Source organism: Dama dama, chromosome 22, assembly GCF_033118175.1.
Source record: "Dama dama isolate Ldn47 chromosome 22, ASM3311817v1, whole genome shotgun sequence".
Taxonomy (NCBI): domain Eukaryota; kingdom Metazoa; phylum Chordata; class Mammalia; order Artiodactyla; family Cervidae; genus Dama; species Dama dama.
Window position 1 is genome coordinate 8,385,410 of NC_083702.1, and position 25,808 is coordinate 8,411,217.

At 40.1% G+C, this 25,808-nt stretch overlaps 1 protein-coding gene across 2 annotated transcripts in view; it reads left to right on the plus strand.

The window, feature by feature from the left end:
* The first annotated feature begins 9,016 nt into the window (after positions 1-9,016).
* The window catches only part of MRTFA (myocardin related transcription factor A), a 103,132-nt gene continuing 86,340 nt past the window's right edge, over positions 9,017-25,808 (plus strand). The window contains exon 1 of one of the 2 annotated variants that reach the window (XM_061124471.1): positions 9,017-9,305. In XM_061124471.1, coding sequence (XP_060980454.1) covers positions 9,260-9,305 — 46 coding nt within the window. In that variant the 5' untranslated portion in view covers positions 9,017-9,259. The remainder of the gene's footprint in view (positions 9,306-25,808) is intronic. The other variant, XM_061124473.1, reaches the window with a different exon arrangement.

A 25,808-nucleotide genomic window follows, 5' to 3' on the forward strand; every position in this document is an offset into this window, starting at 1 on the left:
GCTCTTCACATCAGGTGGCCAAAGTATTAGAGCTTCAGCATCAGTCCTTCCAATGAATATTCAGGGTTGATTTCCTTTAGGATGGACTGATTTGATCTCTTTGCTGTCAAAGGGACTCTCCAGAGTCTTCTCCAGCACCAAAGTTTGAAAGCATCAGTTCTTCAGCGCTCAGCTTTCTTTATGCTCCAACTCTCACATCCATACATGACTATTGGAAAAACCGTAGCCGTGACTATATGAACCTTTGTTGGTAAAGTGATGTCTCTGCTTTTTCATATGCTGTCTAGGTTTGTCATAGCTTTTCTTCCAAGGAGCAGGCATCTTTTAATTTCGTGGCTGCAGTCACTGCAGTGATTTTGGAGCCCAAGAAAATAAAATCTGTCACTGTTTCCACTTTTCCCCTCCTATTTGCCACTAAGTGATGGGGCTGGATACCATGATCTTAGTTTCTTGAGTGTTGAATTTTAAGCCAGCTTTTTCACTCTCATCTTTCACCCTCATCAAGAGGCTCTTTAGTTCCTCTTCACTTTCTGCCAGCAGAGTGGTATCATCTGCATATCGGAGGTTATTGATATTTCTCCTGGCAATATTGATTCCAGCTTATGATTCATCCAGTCTGGCATTTCGCATGATATACTCTGCATATAAATAAGCAGGGTGACAATATGCAGCCTTAATGTACTCCTTTCCCAGTTTGGAACCAGTCCGTTGTTCGGTTGTAACTGTTACTTCTTGACCTGCATACAGGTTTTTCAGGAGACAGATAAAGTGATCTGGTATTCCCATCTCTGTAATAATTTTCCACAGGTTGTTGTGATCCATACAGTCAGAGGTTTTAGCATAGTCAGTGAAGCAGAAGTAGATGTTTTTCTGGAATTCCCTTGCTTTTTCTGTGATCCAGTGGATGTTGGCAATTTTTTCTCTGATTCCTCTGCTTTTTCCAAATCCAGCTTGTGCATCTGGAAGTTCTTGAATCACGAACTGATGAAACCTAGCTTGAAGGGTTTTGAAAGCATTACCTTGCTAGCATATGAAATGAATGCAATTGTGCGATAGTTTGAACATTCTTTGGCATTGCCCTTCTTTGAGATTGGAATGAAAGCTTACCTTTTCCAATCCTGTGGCCACACAGTCTTAACCACTGTACCACCAGGGAATTCCCTCTCCATTTATTTAGATTTTCTGAGTCTCCTAATGAGGTTTTTACAATTTTCTGTGTGGTGATTTTACACATCTTTTGTTAGATTTATTTTTAAAACTTTCGTATGTTTTAATGCTGTTGTGGTATCATTGAATTTTTTTTTTTTTTTTTTTTACTTTCTAAGTGCTGTTGCTGATCCCAAGTATTTTTCTGGAAGAAATAACAGATATAAGTTTGCATGTGTCTGTTATAGGCTCTGCTGGGTGCAATGAGAAGAATTATGTAAAGAGAAATGAACAGAGTAGAATGGGAGTGAAAAAGACACGTTCGTAAAGGACACGTTTGTTCCCCTTTCATAGGTTTTTCTCCTTTGTGTAAAACTTAGGAAACGCTCTTTTGTTTTCCATACTTGTAGCCTGTGGAGGAAAGGGCAGATAATGTTTTTTCCTTCAAGGGTACACTGTGCCCTTTCATGCTTTAGTGTTGCACAGGAGGTACTAATTAACTGCTGGGGAAAGTAAAAAGTTTCGAGTGGGCAGTTTCTGATCCAAATTATATTATTTTCTTGGAGAAAGTTTTGTTACTTACGTTCCTCAGGAAGCCTGGTTGTTAAGGGTTTTTTAGATTAGCCAATGTGAAAAATGCCCAGATCCCAAGCATGTTAGTTCATTAAGCAGTCCTCTTTGTAATGTGATTTAGAGAATTTCATAACCTATTTCATCTCAGTACTAAGAGATAATTTCCCTTTCTTGAGTATTCATCACATGTTATGCTGCTACTGCTACTGCTAAGTCACTTCAGTCGTGTCCGACTCTGTGAGACCCCATAGATGGCAGCCCACCAGGCTAGGCGCCTGGAAAACAGATACTAGGTAGAATCTCCCTCAAAACAAACAAGCACACACAAGATTAACTCCTGTCTCCCAGAGAAAATTCCTCTTAGCACATGGTTTATTTCCCTGTAGTCTTCTTCTAAAAGTATGTTTTAAAAATAAAACATACTAGTACTATAGACTCAACTGTCATTTTTTTTAAATTTAGCATTGTAACTCAAGATTTTTCAGTCACTGAAATATTTTTTTATAAACAGCCTTTCATTATGTGTAAAACTTATATTCTGTCCTATCATTTAGTTAATTGCCCCACTGATTGGACATTTGAATCATTCTTTTTTTGCACTTACACTAATATTTGGATGAACATTTTTAAAGTATTTCTGCATTTTGAGTTATTTCCTTAGAAGTGAAAATCCTGGCTTAAAGAATTTGACCATTTTTAACACTGAAAAAATTTATTTAGTGACTAGTGAGCATCACCTGTATGTTCAGTGTTGGACAGCAAGTAAGGAACAAGACAGATAAGGTTTTCATTGTCATGGAGTTTAGTGAAAGATTAAACAATTATACAAGCCAATTCATAGTTACAAATTTTGGGAAGTGCTTGGGGGGGAAAAGCACAAGATGTCATATAGAATAGCAAATCAACTGTGATGGTTCTAATTTGGGGAGTGGGAGGGAGTGGTCAGGAAAGGCCTCTTTGAGGAAGCGACATTTAGACGGATAACCAAAGCAGGAGCAGTGTGTGATTGGCCCATCTAAGGAAAAGGGGCATAGCCTGTGTTGAGACTGGGGGAGATGAGGGGTGGGGAAAGGGGTGTGGGACAAGAGTTCTGGGGAAAACTTGCAACAGAAGAAGTGAAAGAATATCATTCTGTTAGTGGAGAGAGAGAAAGTGATGTGAAATAAGTAGGTAGTAAGGGGCCTTTCTAGGTCGTGTTAACAGTTGAAGTTCTTGAGAAATACGTTGTCTTGTTCCATTCCAAAACGACCCACCCATGTATTAAGTGTCTGGCTCACTTAATAGCATTGATGGTCTCATTTGTAAAGGACTTTGTTGATGGGATTGTTGAAATGTTTTCATTTCAGTTTGTATTTCTTTGATAATTATCGGAGAGTAATCTTTCCCCAAATGTTTGTCATCATTTTTGGCCATTCCATCTTGTCACTAAGTGGACCCTTTCTCACTGAAATGTCATTTTTAAGGTTCTCCCACAAGTACTCAAGTGACAGACTGGGAACCACTTGTCAGGAATTGAAAGAAGAGTTTCTTACAATGTCTCTCACTCTTAGTTCTCTGGATAAGGGGCTGGATTTGGTCAAAACTGGTTTTTATCACTGTATTATTTTAGGATTCATGGGTATACAAGTGTGTCGAGTTGGGAACTGGAAAAGAAGCTGATAAACTCTGGTGACTTTTAAGAGCCAGCTCACATCATCTTTCCCTTAAGGAGCAATCCAGATCTCTGGTAACCAGAACCAATTGCTGCTGCTTTTATGTTTGTGTAGCTTTTTGTTTGTACTCTTATTATTCGGCTCTTGGTTCCTTCTTCTGTTTGTTCGTTAGAGATTTTCTGCCTTTATTGTGAGCTCCTCAAAGGCAGAGACTGCGGCACGCGATTCATCCTTGTCTGTGTGCCTTCGCTGGTGTGGACACCATACATAATGACGATATTTCCAACATGCCCTATGAATATGCTGGCTGTTTATATTTATGGCTGTCATATTCCTTAATGTTGACTGTCCTTTGAAAAGTTAGCTGGAGGAATAGCCTTTGTCTGTTCTGAGGCTGAGGAATAGCATAGCTATGGCAGTGTGTGAGCCTCCCAGGTTGACGGGTCTCGGCTGGGTTTTTCATCAGTAGTCCCTTGTGTTCACAGGAAATGGAAGCTGCCCTGGACCTGTAACAACTTGTCTGGGTGTTGGGTTTTGTTATCTTTTGGGTGTTTTCACTTTGCCCAACACCAGGTGTATGGGGGAGAGACCTAACTGGTTGGAGCCTGTAAAAATTCAGTGTGGTGACGATCTTTGTAGAGCTGAACCTCAGTAAACTCCTGCAAATACTTGTGAGAACCCAAATCAGAAATGGACATGGGATCTTGTCTGATCTTCAAAGCTGAGCAGGGTTGGGCCTGGTTGGTACTTGGATGGGAGAAATGGACATGGGAACAAGATTACATTTCTGTGTTCTGAAATCCCACAGAGATCACAGGAGGCATTCTTAATTTTGTGTATACCTGTGTGTACTCCACTCCCTCATAGAGACCGCTCTCAGTTGTTAGTGAATCTGATTGCTTTCAATGCTTAAAGGATTGCTTAGTTTGTTAGGTGAGCCAGGTTCTCTGTTTTTCTGGTTTCTCCTACTCATGGCCTACAGTTTGAGCATTTTCATTGTTATTAGCAGTTAACATTCCTAAGGTTTTTATTGTGGATGTCCTTATTTATGTTAGGGCTTCCCTGGTGGCTCAGATGGTAAAGCGTCTGCCTGCAATGCAGGAGACCCAGGTTTGATCCCTGGGTCGGGAAGATCCCCTGGAGAAGGAAATGGCAGCCCACTCCAGTACTCTTGCCTGGAAGATTTCATGGACGGAGGAGCCTGGTAGGCTACAGTCCATGGGGTCGCAAAGAGTCAGACACGACTGAGCGACTTCACTTCCTTTCTTTCACTTTATTTATGTTAACCCTATACCTCAGTACTGTGGATAATTTTAGTCTTCCTCATGTAAGCTTTCTAATTAATGGCACTTCAGCATGTGTTCTAATAAAAATTGGAGCAGACCACCTGCCTTTTCTGGGTGGGTAGGGATTCTTTTGTTACGAAATTCTCACATGCTGTTAGAATTTGCTGAGATAAATAGGGCTGGTCATGGCATTTGGCATACATTTATGAATGCTGTCACACGTTAGGCGCTGCGTGAGCTCTGTTCACACAGAGACATTAAACTACATGGTAAGAAGCAGTAATAGAGTTGGGCACAGGTTCTTAGGGAGCATCAGTGAAAGGTATTTAGCACATCTGTGGAGGGTGTGATCCCAGAGGCTTTCTGGAGAAGGCAGCAGTTAAACTTGAGTTTTGAAGGATGAGTAAGAGTCAGTTGGTAGCAAGGATGTTTTTTAATTGAGTCAAGGCTGGGGGGAAGGAGCACAGTTAAGAAGCTATTGCTGAAGGACACACTGCCACCTGTGAAATAGTCTGGTGAGAAACTTGAACCTGAATTGGATCATGACTCTGTATCTAATTCCTAACTTACTGGCTATAAAGGGATGGAGCAGCATGTTAAATGACATCTTTGGGGTACAGTTAGCAAAGCCCAAACTTGGGGAAGCTATCTGGTTATTTTCAACAAATCAAGTACAGAAAAAGAGGAAGTAGGAATCTATAGTTTAAAAGAGCTTTAAGAGGGAATTCCCTGGCAGTCTAGTGGTTAGGACTCAGAATGCCTGGGGCCCAAGTTTGATCTCGTGTCAAGGAACTAAAATCCCACAGGCTGGGTGGTGTGGCAAAAAAAAAGAGATTTAAGAGACATTAATGAAAAGCAGTATGTGTCCTGTTGGACTCTGATTTGAATAAATCATCTCTAAAGAATTTATGAGATAGGAAGGAACATTTGAACATCTACTGGCTAGTTGGATAATATGGAACAATTTTTAAAAATTTAGGTGTGGTAATGGTAGTGTGATTATTTAAGGAAATAGTTCTTCTCCTCAAGGTATAGAATAAAGTTGAAATTAGATGATGCCTAGAGTTTGCTCCGGAGTGTGTGTGCTGCGCTAAGTCGCTTCAGGCGTGTCTGACTCTTTGCATCCCATGGACTGTATAGCCAGTCAGGCTCCTCTGTCCGTGGGCTCCTCTTGTCTCCAGGCAAGAACACGAGTGGGTTGCCACTTCCTTCTCCAGGGGATCTTCCTGACCCAGGGATCAAACCCGGGTCTCCTGCATTGGCAGGCGGTTTCCTTACCGCTAGTGCCACCTGGGAAGCCCGAGTGTCCCACAGTGATCCAGAATTGGCTGGGTGCTAGGGGGAGAAGGCAAGTATTGACACATTTTGAAGCTAAGTGATGAGGTACATGAGCTGCTTATTATGCTTTTCTTTCTTGCAATTTTCTTTGTGTTTGTTCGCGCTATTCTGAAATGTTTTTAAAAAGCTGTTACTGTGCTCCAGGCAAGAACTATTAGGGGCCTAAAATAAAGCACTGGTTGTAGAGATGGAACAAAAAAGATGGAATAAGTTATAAGATAAAAAGATGGATTTGAGGAATAAGTTATAAGATAATTAGTTAAACTTGAATGTTTGGGGCTGGAGGGAGAGGGTCTGAGTTGATAGTTTAGCGCCTGAGCACTGTTCCCTAAGTTATGGCACATGGAAGCAACGTATCTTGAGGAGTTGGTGTGGAGCAGTGGTATTGCAAGTTTGCTTTTGTACATATTGAATTTAGGACAGCCAAGCCAGGTAGCAATGCATGGTTGGTAGCTTACAAGGAAAGACAAAGCAAGATACAGATCAGTATGTAGGTGGTGGTAAACCTTAAGCAAGGCTGAGATTGCCCCGGGAGAATGTGTACAAGAGGAAAGGAAGGGGTGCCCCTGAGAGGGGTAGAGAGAGAGGAGCCAGTTAGAAATCTGAGAGGAAAAGTCCGAGAGAGAGGATTTTTAAAGACAGTCAGGGAAATAGGAAGTTTTAGGAAGAGTATGGAAATCGTGACAGATCCAGGAGGAAAGTCAAGTAGGATAAGAGCTTGTCTACTTCCTCTTGATAATGAATATTAAAGGCCTTTGGGGAGCTGGTGGTTGGTGGGACAGCTTTATGAGTAAACTATATTTACTATCCTGCAGTTATTAAGTCCCTTTAGAGTGGATTAATAGAGACTATAGACCATATGAAATTTGTGATAGCTAGAGAGTTATGATGAAAAGCGGAAGAGCTTTTATTTTATTGGGAATTAAGATCATTACCCTTCATTCCCTTGGTGTCATCAACTTGAAAATCATGTTCACTTGTGCAGAGAGACCTTTTCCAAGTTTACTCTAGTTCCCTTTCTTTGAAATTTTGCTAAATTGCCCCAAACTTAGTGGATCAGAAGCTGGGTTCAGAGTTTAGAAACTGTGACACCTGTTTTAAGTGCAGTTTTCCCAGTGAGTCTCATGCTGTGCTGTTACTCTTCTGGGTGAATGCAAAATCCTGGCGGTAGGCAAAGATGATGTTGCTTACTGGTTTCTTTTCTTTTTTTTTTAAAATTAATTTTTTGGATTTCTGTTTTAAAAACTTTTTGTTTAGCTCCTTTTATCCCAAAGTGCAGATGAGATAAGTGACTGTGGAGTTGCTGTGAAAAGTTAACGGATCAGTTGAACTGTGATTGTTCATGTTACTACCAGCACGTGACCATCAGCTCTGTATCTCTGCGGGGCTGGAATACGGACGGTTGTTGCATTCTGAGAAAAGTTTTGGCAGAAGGGAAATAGCCCTGTGCCCCTCCTACCATCTTCTCTGCTGGAATCTTAAAGTTTGTATTTATTTTCCTGTAAGTACAGAACTGTGAGAACTTGTCTCATTTGAAAAACCCTCACATAGCAAATTGTCCAGCCCACATAGGGACACAGGGATGACTCAAGCTGTTCGGGATTCTTTTCCTTTCGTTGGTAACCTCTGACCAGAGAATTTACCCATTTTTCATAAGACAATTTGAGAGCTTGGTGGAGAGAAGGGGCCAGTGAGAATGCTTCTCTTCCCAGAGCAGCGTTTAGCCCACAGTGGCTGCCGCTCCACTGCCTGTTGAGTCATTCCCACAGCTCTATATAGAGCTTTTCTGGCTTTTCTTTTAAACATGATCTTCTTGGAGTGGGAAAGAAAGGAGGTTTTTTTTTTCTCCTCCACAGACTCCCCCACCCCAAATCTGCGTTGCTCACTCTCTTCTAGTAACAGAGTTTTACCCTCAATCATTCTGAGACTGTTTTCTCTTTTAAGGCCTCTCAGCACTTTCATTTATCATTTGTGTGACTATGTGAGCATTAAGGCATTTGCTGGGCTTGGTTCCCCCAGTAGGCTTTCAAGATACAGGCTGTCACTTAACCAGAAAAACGGAGGCCTTCTAGTCAACCATACCAAAAATGGATTTCTAGTTTTCAGCTATTTAAAAGTCAATCAGATAAGCTAAAAGACATCTTACTATCCTTATTAAGACTATCAGTAAAATGTGCCGTGAAGGGAATGAATGTTTTTAATTTTGGATAACTGAAAATTGCATAATTTGACAGGATTTTAGTTTCTTTTCATTTTTGCTGTGAAAGGTTAAAATGTCCACATTCGTTTTTATTCAGATCTTGCTCTGTGCTAGTGGAAAACGACTTGACATTTCTTTATGAAGAAAGGGAAACTCTTATTTCTGTAACTGTCTTCATATGTGTTTCAAACATCCAGTCAGATCATAAAGCATTTTAGAAGAGTCAAATAACACCAGTAAGCTGTCTGTTCACACAGCCCATGTCTTACACAGGCGCAAGTAAGGAGCTCTTTTAAGGGGTTGGCAGATCGAAAAGACAGATTATAGCTCTGGAATGTATTCAGATGACTTTTTGAAACAGATATTTTAATTGGAGAGGGGGTGGAGAAATATTTGTGCTTCTGTAGTTAAATATTCAACTTCCTTAGCCTGTTATCTATAAATATCACAGATGAGAAAGCCGTTGGAACGCTTTTTCAGAAAATAACTCACAGTACATATTTATTTGTGTGTATGTGTTTATATGTGCCTCATCCCCATCCATTCTCCCATTCGTGGGTCAGTAACTGGGCTGTGTCTTTCATAAGACTGAGTTGTTCGGATTATGTTTAATCTGTTCTAAACTGCATTAGCAGCAGAGTCCCTTACACTAAGGTTTTCAACAAAACCTCATCTTCTCTTCTTGAAAAGAGAGGGAAACAAAAAAGCAGTTGATCTGTTTTCTGAAGGTCTCTTTCTGTACCTCTCTTCCCTCCCCCCAGAGCCGAATAGCAAGGGGAGGAGCTTGCTTACTGTTCTAACCACACTTCATATGTCTTAACTTGAGTGCTTTTTGGTTTCCTGTCGGCAGTAAATCAACTCTGTGCCATCTTGACTTGCGTGAAGGGTGGATGAATTGGTAACTGCACTCAGTAGAGGAGTGAGTTCTCACAGTCTGATTTGAACATAAGGCGTGAGACTGAATTTATGAAAGCTTCGGTAGCCTCTGAAGACAACCTCTTCTGTGACTTTGAGTTTTTTTTTTCATGATATCTGTGGGCTGTTGTTTCTGAGAAGAATCTATCATGACGCTACTGGAACCTGAGATGTTAATGATGGCTGTACAGTCCGGTAATTCCCATATTTCCTGCAAATCCTTTTTGCCTTAGGTTTCTTAAAAAACATTGGGCACATTGGCACTAGGACTGGATGGAGATGAGGAGGGACGGCAGAGGGAGGGTAAATATAAATTGTCCAGTAAATGTACTGCATTTTTAGATTTTTATTGTAAAACATATTAATAATTTTCTCTTGATTGCAAATTCTAGATATTCAGACATAGCTTTGGGTTAGATGCTTATCGATCTTAAGACTGCTCAGTAGGGAGACATGTAAGGGAAAGCTACTTGTCTTCTTTAATCAGGTATTTTGTTATTGTAGTGGTGCTGCTTTTAATATAAGATAATTAAATTGCTTTTGCCATTTTGTACAGTACTTTGTTTAATCACTAATCTACACTCTTTTTAAAATGACTCTGTGAAAGCTTGTCTTAACATTTTTCCTTAGCTGTAATTTCTCTTTTGTGGTAAACCTTCTATCTGTATCATCTTTTGGTTCTTTGGGGGATGCTCTTGTTAACATGTAGGATTGGGAATCTTTTAAGTTTTGAAGATGAAGGAAGTTGGAGCAAGGAGGCAGTCAACAGAAGGAATGCAGGATTTTTGAGGTTCTTTCTCTTGAAAACAGTTTTCCCAATTCAAAAGTGTCTTTTAAAACATTAAAAAAAATTCCAGTTTGTTTTTAATAATTTCTTTTACTTTCAGTGTCCTTAAACTTGTAAGTTAGATATCTAAAAATAGAGAATGTTCTTTGGTTATTTTTAGACTTCTACTAAAATGTAGCCTGTAGTGTTTTCCTGTTTCAGAGACTATCTTGAAAGATTCATACAAGTGGCATTTGGGGACCTCTTCCCATCCACTGGCCTTTACTCGATGGAAAATGAGACTCCTTGGTGCTGTCAGATACTGTCTCTGGCAGAACTGGTCTCGTTGCTCTCCTCGGGGAGCACTTAGGTAGTATGCTGCCAGACACAGATATCCATCTGAAGACCGAATCAGATGCTGTCAGGCTACGCTTTATGGAAAGAGTATGGACAAGAAGGAAAGACGCTGCTACCGTCCTGTTCTTTCTGGTTTTATGGATGACCTTGACTGAGTCATTTATTAGTTGAGTCTTTCTGTTCATATATGCTGTGCATTCCATGTCCCTTTCCTTTCCCTCCCACAGATCTGTTGAGCTTTGTGTTCTAAACAAGATTGTGTGCTTATCTGAACATTTCCCATCTGTCTTTGAGGAAATAGTTCCCAGTTAAAGTGACTCAGATTTTCTTACCCCTGCTTTGTATCCTCGTTCTCTGCTGTATGTGGGCAAGGGCATATTTTATTTTAGGGAGTACAGGTTAGCCTTTGGACTCTCTCTCCCTTCTTTATTCATCTTGTTAACCTTCAGATCATCTCAGTCCAGTAACTTCTTAATAAAGGATAAAAGATTGTTTGCTTTCCTCTGAGCTGGGGTCTCACTGTTCTTGCTGGATAAGGGAAAGGGGCTTACTTAGTATTTTCTTGTCTTGCCCAAGAGCCATTTTTCCAATGACATATGTTGGGTAGGGCTAGCCACCCATCTGTTGGACCAGCTACTTCATAAAACTTTCAAAGGATAGTAGTATGTTAGACAAGTGTGGGTGAAATTGACAAGGGTGTTGGATGCAGGTAGAATGAAAGGTCTGCAGAGACTAGCATGTATGTGAACCTCTTTCTTTTGTGTATGTTCATAAAAGAGAAACTGGGTATAGAAAGGAGTAATAGCAAACTGATATCTTTAGTACTTGTGGTTCCTAAATTTTCAAAAGCCTTAGCACTGTGTTGTTTTCTGGAATTGTTACTATTTTCTTATGCTCTAGCCATTATATTGGATTGTAATAGTAAATGAAAGGCATATCTATGATAGGAAATGAAAAAGCATCTCTTATGAAGTTTTAATTAAAAAAAAAAAACCTGTCATTTTTTTTTTTTTCCTGAAAAAAGTCAAGACAAAATTTAGACTATCTATGTGAGCCATAAGTGAGTTTCCCAGGCATAAAGTATTTGGATCGCCATGAATATAAGGCTTTATAGGTGAAACTACTGTTTAATGAAGTGCTTAAGGTAATGAAAGCCATTTAGACAAGATTCAAGATATAAGATTTTTACCCTAAATTGAACTTTAAGATAACAAATGTTATAGCCAAGTTCCAGGGTACACTGTATATTTATATCAACTTTCATTTGGTATTTGGAGCTTGGAGATTTCGGTGAGGCATGCTTACATAGACTTTCATCCTCCTCACTGCTGGTGGTCTCCTAACCCTTTGAGATCCAGGTTAGCTGCAGTGTTTTTGTGAAGCCTCTCTCAATAGAATCAGCCCTTCTCTGTTTCTGCAGCACTGCCTTTACAGTGTAGACTAATTATCATTTTCCTGTCTGCCTAATTAGATTATTAGCTTCTCAAAAGCAATACAGCATAGTCATTTGTGTGTTGGCTCCTGGCATGTATTTTTTTTTTTTATTTTAAATGAAGAAATCTGGTTTGACATACCTTCCCTAATAAATAGGTGTAAGCCTTTTAAATCAAGATTTTATCGAAGTAGTTTAAGATCTGTTGTCATATTAAGACATATTAAGACATGAAGCCTCTAACCGCCATCTGGTATCTTCGCCAGGCCTTGCCCACAGCACGTGAAAGCACAGCTGAATACTGAAGTTCTTTTCACGTCTCAGGATGTGCAGTCTGTCAGCCTGTGTTGTGCTGCTGAACCCAGGTGTTCTCATCAAGACACAATTAGAGGATTAAAGCACCCGTCACCGGTGTGGAACCCTGTCTAGATCAGTGTGATTAGAAAGCTAATGATCTGAGATGGGCATTTGGGGTTCCTGGAGCTAAGACTAAGTGGGTATTGGGCTACAGCATTGACTCTGGTGTGTTTTAGAACCAAGGAGTGCTGGGGCTTGGCTCTTGACAGCTACTGTGCGAGGCTTTGATCAGGCAGGCCCTGTCTCTGCATACAGCCGATGCGGTCTCCTTATTAGTTTGTAACTCTGCAACAGGGGGTGGGTTTCCGTGTAGAGAAGAGGACTGAAGTGGGTTCTTAGGTATGTGTGATCACATGACATACACCTGATTGTGATGAGGCCCAGTTAGGGAGTCAGTCTGTTTTTTCCATCTCTCTTGTGGGTATATCTGCACATCCCCACCCACTCATGCACACACAGACACCCTACACCCACCTCCCCTCTCTTGTCTCCATACACGATATCTTTGGAAGGATCTGTCTGTCTGCACATGAGCTATCTCTGGAAGGACTGTAAGGAGCTGGTAACAGTGACCGCCTCAGGGAAAAGGGATGGAAGCTGGGAGGTTGGGACGGCAGAGACTTTTTGCTCCACAAAACAGTGGAGTCCTCATTTAAGTTCATTATGATTATATTGTTCAGTTGCTAAGTCGTGTCTGACTCTTTGCAGCCCCATGGACTGTAGCACATCAGGTTCCTCTCTCCTCCGCTTTCTCCTGGAGTTTGCTCAGATTCATATCCATTGAGTCAGTGATGCTATCTCACCATCTCATCCTCTGCCACCCCCTTCTCCTTTTGGGATACCCCGTAATTGTGAAAGAATACACAGAGTAAATATTACAAGGGTATATAGACCACAGAGGCCCATGGACACAGCATCCAACCTGAGAAATGCAGCACTGTATACGCTGAGGTCCTCTAAGTGCCCTCTTCGATTTGTCCCTTAGAAAAGTTTTGTTAGTTTGCTTTTCACTTTACGTACCTTTAAAATTTTTTGTGTGTACCGTATACATGTGCTTTAGTTGCTCACTTGTGTCTGACTCTTCGCAGCCCCATGGACTGAAGCCCGCCAGGCTCCTCTGTCCATGGGAGTTCTCCAGGCAAGAATCCTGGAGTGGGTTGCCATGCCCTCCTCCAGGGGATCTTCCTAATGCGGGGATCGAACCCGGGTTTCCCTCAGTGCAGGCGGATTCTTGACCGTCTGAGTCACCAGGGAAGCATACATGCTGCCGTACAAAAATGTTCCCTCGGTCCATTCACTCTCTTTCCTTGACGTCTGTACTCTTAATTCCTGTATGTTTGTTTAACTTCAGGTTCCTTGATCATTACAGTTTGTCTCTGACCTGTAATGTTTTATAATAGTATGGGTTAGAGTAAATAAAGGAAAATGGTGGGCAGACAACTTGTGCCCTTTTTGGTGATACGTTAGTGCTTAAAGGAACCACCTGTTTGGGTTCACATCACTCTGGAGTAAAAAACTCCAGAACCTTCAGCAATAATTACCTTTTGACTCTACTAATACTCTAAATATTAGTGCAGGCTTTTAAATATATATATATATATATATATATATATATATATATATATATGTTTCTATTCAAGAAATTTTAGAGCTTGAAGGAAACCTTAGGTATTTTTTTGTCCTCTCCTTAAGATGAGGAATACTCCCAATACTTCGGCCACCTGATGTGAAGAGCTGACTCATTTGAAAAGACCCTGCTGCTGGGAAAGATTGAAGGTGGGAGGAGAAGGGGAAGACAGAGGATGAGATGGTTGGATGGCATCACTGACTCAATGGACATGAGTTTGAGTAAACTCCGGGAGTTTGTGAGGGACAGGGAGGCCTGGCGTGCTGTAGTCCATGGGGTTGCAAAGAGTCAGACGCAACTGAGTGACTGAACTGAACTAAGATGAGGAAATTGGCCTGTTGAGGTTAATTTATTTCCTGTAGTCACATGATTAGTGGCTGACACAGAAGGAGAATTCATTTACCTACTCCCATGTCAGTGTTCTTTCTAAAACATACTCACAGAGAAACCATCAGAGACCTTTAATGTAGGAGATTGTTTATAATTTTCCCCAGAGATCTTGGTTTTCTTTGGGTTTTTCCATCGTGGGTTTCCAAAACTACTCAGATTAACTCACATCTTAAGAGGTGGAGATAAAATTCAGTGCCTGGGTGTCCACTTCTTGCCCCTGGGAAGCGGAGGCAGATGCTGCAGGTCCTGTGGTTCCCTGGTGGACCTCCCTCTTGCCTTGCCTTCTCTAGCCTGGCTGATGATCTCATACCTTGATGGTGATATCAGAAGACAGGTAGGCAGACAGACTGATGCTGTCATCAGTATTCTGGACTACATCTTACTGCCCTTTCTCTGGCTGGTTAATTTATCTGAGGTCCCCTTAGAGTTAGGGCCTAGATCAAAGGAATTGGAATTCATCTGTCTGTCTCTATCTTTTCTTCTTCCCTTTTGTTTCCTTTTGGATGAGGCAGGCTGTCAAGACCATGAACCACAGGTTTAGCTTTATTACAGCCGTGCCAAATTAAATAAAGATGAGTCTCATACAGTCTTGTTTTTTTTGGAACTTCACTTTTATGATTACCACATGCATTATTTTTGAAAGGATTTTCTTTATACTAACAAGGGGGGAAAAATTAAAAACCTCCCGCTCTGCCATCAACAACAAAAAACAACATTCTCTGCCTTGCTCTCACCAAGCCAAAGGGCAGTGTCGGGCTGAGCTCATGTTGTTAGGGGGCTGGGGCACGCTTAATCTCAGGGCAGGCACGTAAAGTGGGGTGGCGGCAGCAGTCTGGTGAGGACAGAGGGCCTCGAAAAGAGGTGTCTGTGGCAGTTACATAGTGAAAATAAACTCAGCAGTGAAATTTTTATAGTGTGTCATAATTTTAAAGTGTTTTTATATATAATATTTGATCTTCTCAACAACTTTGAGGTATCTGTATCTTCTCGTTTGTAGGGTGGAACACTGAGGCTCAGAGAGGCTTCAAGGCACACAGGAAGAGATGGAAAATATGTTTAAATTTAGGTGTTTTACTTGAAACACTGCTCGCTTATATGTTCCATGTAAAATGAAAGTCAGATTGTATCCCTGCTCACTGAGAACCTGCCACGGGCTCTCGGTCACAGACGCAGCCCAGCCCTGTACCTTTCAGACTGCACTCCGCCGCCTCTTCCCTGGCCGCTGCTGGCCCAGCCGTGCCAGCCTCACTTGGCCCCACAGACCTTGGACAGTGCTCCTGTTTCAGGGCTTGCCTACTGGCTATTCTTTCTGCTCGGAACACTCTGTGCTGGGTAGCCTCATGGTCTGCTCCCTCACCTGCCTCGTAACTTTTTTCCATGTCACTTTTTTAGTTACACCTTCCCTGACCCCCCTATTTTTAAAAATTCTGCTTTTATTTGTCTCCATACTGCTTGCCATCTGATAGAATACAGTCATCCCTTGGTGGGCATTGGTTCCAGCCTACCCCCACCCCCAGTACTAAAATTCATGGATGTGCAAGTCCCTTATATAAAATAGTAGGGTATTTGCATGTAACCTATACACATTTTGAATCATGTCTAGATTACTTACAATACCTAATACAAGGTTAATGTTATATAAAGAGTTGCCTGCGCCACAAATTAAAGTTTTGGTTTTGGGGACTTTCTGAATTGTTTTTTCCCGAATATTTTCGATCTGTGTATGGTTGAATCTGTGCATGTGGAGCCTGCAAATATGCAGGACTGACTAATGTGATTTGTTTACTTGTTTACTGGATACTGCTGTCTTTCCGGCCTAGAAAATAAACACCTCAAAGTAGGGATTTTTCTGTCTTGTTTTCTACTGTGTTTCCAGTACCTGTAAAGGTGCCCATTGCATAGTATGCACTTAATAATTCTTGAATAAATGATTCACCAAGAAATTTGGAGTATGTTTTAGGCAGGCGTGCTCCTGAGAACTTGTCTTTCAGGTGTCCTGTGTAGCACGCACTGCAGTAGCTAGTGCGGTGGCTTTCAGAGTGTGGGCGCGGGACCTCTGGGCACACCTGAGACCTCTTCAGTGGATGTGAGCTGGAAGCTCTTTACATACTTACGTGTGAGTGCTGAGTCGCTTCAGTCACGTCCAACTCTTTGTGACCCCGCTGACTGTAGTCTGCCAGGCTCCTCTGTCCAGGAGATTTCCCAGGCAAGAATACTGGAGTGGGTTGCCATGCCCTCCTCCAGGGAATCTTCCTGACTCAGGGATCGAACCTGAGTCTTATGCGCTTCCTGCACTTCAGGTAGATTCTTTATTGCTGAGCCACTGGGGAAGCCCTTATATATTTATACTTAGGTGTTATTTGCCTTTTTTACTCTTGGTGTCTCGTGAATGTGCTGTGTAGTTTTCCAGATGTACATGGTGGTATGATACCTCAACAGCTTGAATGCAGTATCAGGGATGAAAATTCAGCTGTCTCAGTTGTATGTTAAAGAGATTTGCAAAAATAAGTGATAAAATGATACTTTTTACTATTATTTTTTATTTTGGAAAGTATATTTTTTCATAGAAATATGTTAACATAGCGGGTTTATTGCTATTTTTAAAGAATAAATATTTTAAATGTTTTCAGTCTTAACTTATTATATGATAAGTAGTAATAGATATAACTCATATACCCGAAAGCTCTTCAAAATGATCAGTAACTGTACAGTGTAAAAGAGTCCTGATGTCAAAAAGGTTGAGAATAGTATAGTTTTTAGGAAATAGACTTTGAAATCCAAGTTGTCTTTTTTTTTTTTTTAAGCTCTGCCACTGCTACTAGCTGTGTGACCTTGGGCAAATTGCTTAACCTCTCTGTGCCTGTTGCTGCATCTGTTTGGTATTTTTTTTAATGCTAATAGTATTAGTACCAACCCCAGGAAGTTGTTGTAAGTATTAAATGATTTAACATGTGTAAAATACTTCTAACAATTCTTGGTATATAATAAATGCCATATTTTTTTTTATGTTATTGTGGTTGTTTTTTTGTTGTTGGGATTTTGAATACTATTAGATGCAGGTAGTTTTTTATTTCTTCCTGGATATTCTGACAACTTGTCACAACTCATTTGATATTTGACAACTCATAAATTAATAAAAAAAAGAACAACCTTCTTTAACCTTGAAGTACTTCAGGAAATTTGTTTTAACATATTTTAAAAGATGTGTAAGATTTATATACAAGGATGCTCATAGCAGTATTCTTTATAATAGAAAAAACAAAAACAGAAACAACCTATACTTTAGCAGTAGAGTATTGGTTAAATAACTTACGATATATTCACATAATTGGTACTAATGCAGTCATAGGTTTTTTAAAGATGTGAGAAAATGTTTGCCATTTATCCATATAACCTTAAAGAAATGGCTATGGGGATGATATACCTCAGAATATTAATAGCTGTTCCTGGTTAAGTGGGATTTCATAAGGGATTTTTTTCTTCTTCGTTTTCCTGTATCTTAAGCATATGTTTCTGTTGTGTATTAAAATAAAACTCATAATAAATAGCATGTGCACATAGGTAGTTGAGGGAGGCAGAAAATGACTGAAAGTATGGTGTCTTAGATCAGGAGCTTGAACTGTTGATTTCGGACCTCTGCCTTCAAAGCACTCCACCTACCAAACAATGAATGTTATAGAGGCACTCCATCCCACTAGGCTATTCCGTCTGGCCGGTCTAGTTTGTATAAATTTCTTTTATTATATCTTTTGCCTTTGTTTCTGCTTTGTAAGATTTATTGAAATTTGTCTTCAGTGTTTGTATTAGGTCATATTCTTGCCAGAGCTGTAGATCCTCTGTATACGAACTTACTCACAATTCGCTGAACCTTTCTGAAGTTTTGATGACCTACAAAAAACACTAAATTTTTTCTGTTAGTTTTTGATGGGTAAGAAAACTGAGTTCTCTTAGCCATAAAATAATGGTGTTGATATAAAATGTTTTAACCATTTGAAAGTACATTTCTGTAATACATTTTCTTTGACTTTAGGGTGGGTGTGAGAATCCTCTTAACAATTCTTCTACTCCTTGTCAGAAAGCCCAAACTCACATTGCCTCATCTTTGCTTTGTAGATAGGAACTGAAGTACTTATGTGAAGAGTTGAGTGTTAATTAAATTGACCGTAATTTTCTTAGGAGAAACATTTAGATTATATTCCTCAAATCAGTGCCATAAGACTAATTGATAAAATATTTGGCTGTGTAGAGTATTAAAAATTTATGGTGTTAACATTAATTAGGCTATCCAAACATATGCTGTAACCTTGCTAGCACTTCTAACACCTTGCTACTCAAAGTGTGTTCCAAGGACCAGCATCATCTGTATCATCTGGGAACTTGTTAGGAATACAGTCTCAGGCTCCACCTCAGATGGGTATTCAGAGTTTTTATTTTCACAAGATCCTCAGGTGCATATTAAAGTTGAGGAGTGTTGTTCCAACAGATACTTTTATTTTTATTGACTTTGTTTTGGAGGGGAACAGGTGAGAGAGAAAAACAATCTGTTGGTGTGTGTGTGTGTGTTTTAAAGAAGTAAGCTGTTGATACATAAAACACCTTGAACAGCTCTCCAGGAAATCATGGAAAGTGAAAAACCTAATCCCAAAAGGTTACATATGTGATTCCATTTGTATAACATTCTTGAAATGGCAGAATTATAGAGAACAGATGGATGGCTGTCAGGGGCTAAGATGGGGTGATGCTGGTGTGGTTTAGTCGCTAAGTTTTGTCCATTTCTTGTGACCCCATGGACTGTATAGCCTGCCAAACTCCTCCGTCCCTGGAATTTTCCAGGCATGGATACTGGAGTAGGTTGCCATTTCCTTCTCCAGGGAATCTTCCCCACCCAGAGACTGAACCTGTGTCTCCTGCATTGCAGGTAGATTCTTTACAGACTGAGCCACCAGGGAAGCAGGTGATGCTGGGAGGAAAGGTAACTGTGGCTGTCAAAAGTCACCATGGAGGATCCTTACAGCGATGGAACTTTCTGTATCTTGACTGTATCAGTGTCAGTATCCTGGTTGTAATGTTGCGGTATAGTTTTGCAAGCTGTTAACATTGGGGGGAACTGGGTGAAGGATAAACTGATCTCTAAATTATTTCTTACAAATGGGTAGGAATGTATAATCACTAAAAAAAAAAGGATTAAGAAAACTCAGTTTGGCATGTTTTCAAAATGTTAAACAGAGTTACCATATAACCTAGAAATTGTCCTCCTAGGTATATACCTGAGAAAATTGAAGACACTGCTCCACACAAAAACTCATCCATAAGCATTCATAGCAACCTTAACCCAAAGTGAGCTTGGAGGAGAGTGGATGCATATGTGTATGATTGAGTCCCTAACTGTTCTCCTGAAACTATCACAACATTGTTAATCAGCTGTTACCAATACAAAATAAAACATTTAAATTAAAAAAAAAAAATAGCCCCAAGTGGAAACAACTCAAATCTGTCACTTAATGAATGGATGAACAAAATGTAGTATATCCTTAGAATGCTGCTGCTGCTAAGTCCCTTCAGTCGTGTCCGACTCTGTGTGACCCCATAGACGGCAGCCCACCAGGCTCCCCCGTCCCTGGGATTCTCCAGGCGAGAATACTGGAGTGCGTTGCCATTTCCTTCTCCAATGCATGAAAGGGAAAAGTGAAAGTGAAGTCGCTCAGTCGTGTCCGACTCCTAGTGACCCCAGGGACTGCAGCCTACAAGGCTTCTCCATCCATGGAATTTTCCAGGCAAGAGTACTGGAGTGGGTTGCCATTGCCTTCTCCCTCCTTACAATGAAAAGGAATGAAATAGTAATAGATGAAGCTTGAAAACATTCCAAGTGAAAGAAGACAGGCACAGAAGGCCACATATTATATAATTCCATTTATGTGAAATGTCCAGAATAGGCAAATCCATAGACATAGATTAGTTGTTGCCAGGGCTTGGTGGTGGGGGATGGGACAATGATGAGGAATGACTGGTAATAGATGTGGATTTCTTGGGGGTAATGAAAATATTCTGGAACTAGATAGTGGTGATGGTTGTACAATTATAGGAACATATGAAAAACTACTGAATTTTACTCTTTGAGTGAATTGAATAGTATGTGAATTCTATCACAATTAAAAAATAAATCTGAGAACAAATTGTAGATTTCTCTAGAGTGATGTAATTGTTAAACACATTTCTGACCTTTTCCTATTTTAGAATATCTGAATTAAATGCTCTTGTCCTAAATTTCCTTTCTATTTTGGGATGTCATAGTCAAAGCTATGGTTTTTCCAGTAGTCATGTGTGGATATGAGAGTTGGACTAGAAAGAACGCTGAGCATTGAAGAATTGATGCTTTTGAACTGTGGTGCTGTAGAAGATTCTTGAGAATCCCTTGGACTGCAAGAAGATCAAACCAGTCAATCCTAAAGGAAATCAGTCCTGAATATTCATTGGAAGGACTGTTGCTGAAGCTGAAACTTCAATACTTTGGCCACCTGATATGAAGAACTGACTCACTGGAAAAGACCCCGATGCTGAGAAAGATAGGAGGCAGGAGGAGAATGGGACAACAGAGGATGAGATGGTTGGGTGGCATCACCGACTGGATGGAGATGAGTTTGAGCAAGCTCTGGGAGTTAGTGATGGACAGGGAGGTCTGGCGTGCTGCAGTCCATGGGGTCACAAAGAGTCAGACATGACTGAGTGACTGAACTGAACTGATACTAGGATGACCTTTCCCCCACATTTAATCCTTCATATAAACCCTAACTTTTGCCTAGATGCTTCCCTCTTTGTAATAGTGATTCTTGTACTTGTCACGGGGTTTAGAAAGGATGCTATTTTGAATTGCAGTGTAGCAAGATTTCAGACTATACACCCATGGTCGAAACCAGTGTCCTGTGTTTGGAACTAAGGAAAAAAGAGTTGGACAGAACTTGGTGACTGGACAGCAACTAGAGTGACAGATAGCCTATCAGTTGTTGCCTGGGACCAGAGAGAGAAGATAACTACAAAGGGACATAGGAGCACTTTGAGGGGGGCAGCGAGGGGAGATGTTAGATTTCTTGATTGTCATAGTGGTTATGCAGGTGTATACATTTGTCAAAAGGCATTGAACTTGTGTGCTTAAAATTCGGGAGCCTATCATATCTAGATTAAAGTTCAATAAAATTGATTTCAGAAACTTGTAAAATTATCTCATTGTTTTAAGGTTAAAGTCATATTTACATTAAAACTCTTTTTTTAATACAGGCTAACAGCTGTTAATAAAAAATTAACTTGGGGACTCTGACTTCTGTTGATGATGTCTATCTCCCTTTTCCATCTAGTCAGTTTACACAGTGAAATTAGATTGATCATTTTCATTCAGACTGTGCTCTTGTGCTTTTGACCTTGCATGATTCTGTTGCTTTGCTTTTCAAAACCTATGAGTGGGTGTGATTATTCTAAGATTTTTTTTTCTAAGTTTATGGAACATTGTATTGGCTATTGTTGCCTTTTTCCTTTTATGTACAACAGAAAAATGTTCCACTGGATATAACAAATCAGGTTGATTGCCTTTCACCTTCATACACTCTGGACTACCCTGGGCTAATTTGGGCACCAGGAGGTTGGAGTTAAAATTACTCTTGAAGGAAGGAAGCCAAAAGGAGAAAAGGAGGTAGCACTGCTAGGTAGTGCTTAAAACAAATGAAACACAACAAAACCCCAAGTGTGTGAACTTTTTTCCCACCCACATCACCTGCGTCTCACTGATCTCTTGTCAGCAAGTGTGCCTTATTACACAGAAACTTCCAAGGTGTGAGAACGGTTGTGGAAGACAGTCTCTAAGTTAGCAAAACCATCTCTGTATGTGGTTCCCGAGCTTTCTTCCTGAGGTTTTCTTCCCTCACCCTCACTCTTTTCTTGGGCCTGACCATGCCTAAACCCAGTGCTAGAGTATTTCCCCATTTAAAATTCTCCACAGGTGAAGGGATTTTTAAATTACTTTTTCCCTTAAGCATAGGCAAGACAGCCTTGTATTTTAAAAACAAATCATTAAAAACAAGTAGAGATCAGAAATTATATTCATATCTTATAATAACCTGTAATGGAAAATGTATATGTAAAACTGAATCTCTTTGCTGTAGACCTGAAACTAACACTATGTTATAAATCAACTATACTTCAGTAAGAAACCCACTAATATGTTAACATAAACAACATGCTTTAAGAAAAATAGCTATATTTTCTAAAATAAAAATTAGTAAGATAGTGTCATTGTTTTACATTTTTGCAAACGTCCTTAATATGTGGCTTGATAGAAGAAAGGGAAAAAAAACAAAACTACTAGAGACCACACAGGAAAATACAACAAACCACAGACTGTAAGAAACACATTTATAGAGTATGGAATTCTAAGTAGAATTTGTAAAAATTCCATCAAAACTATAGAACTATATTTAAAATAAAATAATAGTACCTAACACTTACATGGGATTTACCATGTGCCAGACGGTGTTCCAAGCTCCTTACATGTATTAAATAACTCTTGCAACAGCTATATGAAATAGGAGCTCTTATTATCCCACTTTACAGATGATGAAATTGAGGGGTAAAGTAGATAAGCAATCTGTCCATACACCTGGTAAGTGGTACAGCTGCTACTGCGCCCAGCTGGCCTGGCTTCAGAATCCATGCTGTTCACCACTACATTATATTGTTTCCATGTGAACTTTTATGCCCCAGTGTACCTCTTGACAGGCTGTCTGTCTTATCTTGGTTTCTTGTCCTGTTCTTCCATTACACAGCCTACCTGTCTTTTTTACCCTTTTCCCTCCCTCTTTATCCTCCACTCCCCCACCCCAAGAACAGTGTGACATAATTGTTAAACACGTTTCTGACCTTTTCTTCTTTTTGAATATCTGAATTAAATGCTCTTGTCCTAAATCTCCTCTCTACATCGGGATCACCTTTCCCCCCTACATTTAACCCTTCCTACAAGCCCTAGCCTTTGCCTCGAAGCTTCCCTCTTTTTAACAGTGATTCTTGTACCTGTTCACGAGGATTAGAAAGGATGCTATTTTGAATTGCAGTGTAGCAAGGTTTCAAACTCTGCACCCATGGCCAAAACCAGCGTCATATGTTTGAAACTAAGCAAAACCTCTTGAATGTCTTGCCATAAACGTGCATTAGAAATTTTTTCCGATGTAGCAAATGGTTTCTGTGAGTAGGAAATAAATTTAAACCTGTATATCTTTAGAGTAGAAACATTTTCCATGTGAAGGTCCTTGCTAACTCTGGTAAGAAAAAAGGTCCCTTCCCTCTTTCCCCCTTTTCTTCTGAACTCTGTAGTATAGAGCTTTCAGAATGTCTTGACAGCTGAGTTTTGTATCTGCTAAGTCAGTCCATGAGGTGTTTGGGAATAATCTTCCATTAGTTTTATGCTAACGATCCCCTTACAGCTTGGCTTTTAGTCAACTGACTCAGTGTTACTAAATTTATTATATTAAATCTCAACTAAGGTGGTTAGTACGAATGTTTTTAGAAAAGTCTTGATAAATTTGAAGGAAAAAGTGTATTTTTTGATGTACTCTTAGGATTTCCTAGGCGGTACGTGAAAAGTGTCTGAGAATCTAGAAAACCATGTGGTCCCCTGCATAGAGATCATATGCTAGCTTAGATAGTTTAGAGTAAGAGCTTAGATACCTAGTTCTGAAGTCCATATTTGTATTCATGAAATAGTAGGCGAGTTTCTCAGTGTGTGTGGTTCATTTTATCTGTCCCTGTCTACTTCTCCAGTGGCACTTCTTGCTTGTTTTTCTTTTTTGCTTTCTAGGTTCCATCCACACCTCTCCCTCCTTAGTGTTTCAGAGAATGCCCCTCGTTCCATCCACACCTCTCCCTCCTTAGTGTTTCAGAGAATGCCCCTCGTTCCATCCACACCTCTCCTTCCTTAGTGTTTCAGAGATGCCCCTCGTTCCATCCACACCTCTCCCTCCTTAGTGTTTCAGAGAATGCCCCTCGACCGTGCCCCTGCCCTCTGGTTATGTTCATTCTTTCTCATTCTCTCTTCTTGATTTATACTTGGAGACTATATGTTTACTTATGTGACTGTTTGATTAATGTGTGGTTCCCTCAGTATTTCATCAACTCTATGAAGGCCTTACCTGTTACTTTTAATTTTATTTTACCTGTTATTGTTAATTTTGCCTTGTTTTATATCTAGCATCTACCTAGTTTGCTGGGCAGTAGCTGCTGCATAAATGTACATTGATGAGTGAATGAAGTGAACATGAAATGTCAGGGACATTGGGAAGATGAAAGCCACTGGAGCATTTGGTGTTAGGTTCTCCAACCCAAGTATTTCTCAAAGAGCAAGCACATCCTTAGTAACCCACTAAGGATGACTCTCCAGTTCCTTTATAAGATGTAGAGGGTCAAGGATTTTTGTACCATCTTTCCCTCTCCATCATTCACTTTGAGAAGAGTCATTCTCAGCTTTTGTGAAATTGTCAAGATATATAAACTACAGAGTATTTGTATCTCTGTCACTAGATACACTTCTGCCCCAGATTGGACCAGAAGTTATCTCTCGCTTCAAGTGAGGAGCTAGTACATATTTGGGAGCATTATGTTTTGGCTAATTGATTAGAGGATTTAATTTTTTTCTTTTTAATATACTTAGTTTTAACTCAGGCCTTGTGAGATCATTATGGTATATTCAAGTCAAAAGACTTAACAATTTTTAGTAAGTGGCAAGGATTCATTTTGAAATTTAAAAGCTCAAGCTCAAACCAAGAGTTTAGTGTTTGAATACTTCTGCTTCTTGCCCATTGAGTTCTTACCTCCTGCTTCTCAGAGTACTTTTGAAGGTGAAGGTTGACAAGTTTTGTGAGATACAAGGTGCTGCTGAAAGCTCTGGTCTCAGTGGACTCAAGTTTCAAAAATTCATAAGGACATTAGACAGCTTTAAACTTGGTGTGCTTGTAGTGGGACTAAAGTACCACAAAAGACTTCTTTCCTTGAAAAACTTTCCTTTCTTCTCATTTCTTTCTTTTGTTACTTTAGGCTTTCTAAATCTTCTATTTTCTTTGGAGGTGTTTGGAAATTTCTTTTCCTAGTAAAGGGGTTACATAAAATAAGATTTAGAAAATTTATAGTTTAACAAATCCTCTTGTGAACTATTTTTAATAAAGATAGATTAGTTAAAGTTTACAAATTACTTTTAAGATGCAGATTGTTAAGTGGTGGTGTGATGCATTCTTTGCTTTCCAGAGTGTCATCCCTTTTAGCCCTGTAGCTACATATCAAGAGGCTACATGTTCAGTCATAAAGCATTAGCTTCTGCCAACATTACATCAGCTCTGCAAAGCCTCATTGGCTAATTATCCCCTGGGACTAGAACATGGATTTGGCAGCTTGTGAAAGCTGCTATTTCCAATTTCTCCCTTCCTGGCTGTGACATATCCCAAAGGAATGAAGTTGAGAAATAACCATCTTCTTCTGAAAGCTCTCAGCCTCTCATTCCCACAGTAGTTCTCATGGTCAGGGATAGAAGGTCCCTTCTTCCACTTGAGGAGGCCTCGTAGCTGATGATATAGACTTCATGTAGTGGCCAAGGCACCCTGAATGAGTGATGGAAGGGTGATGACAAGGAGCCTTGCATCCCTTGAGAAATGTTTCTGGGTGGCTGTCTACAAGGATCCTAGTGCTTTGGTTGGGATCTTCTTTATATTACCGAAATCAAAGAAGCTAGAAGTCCTGGAC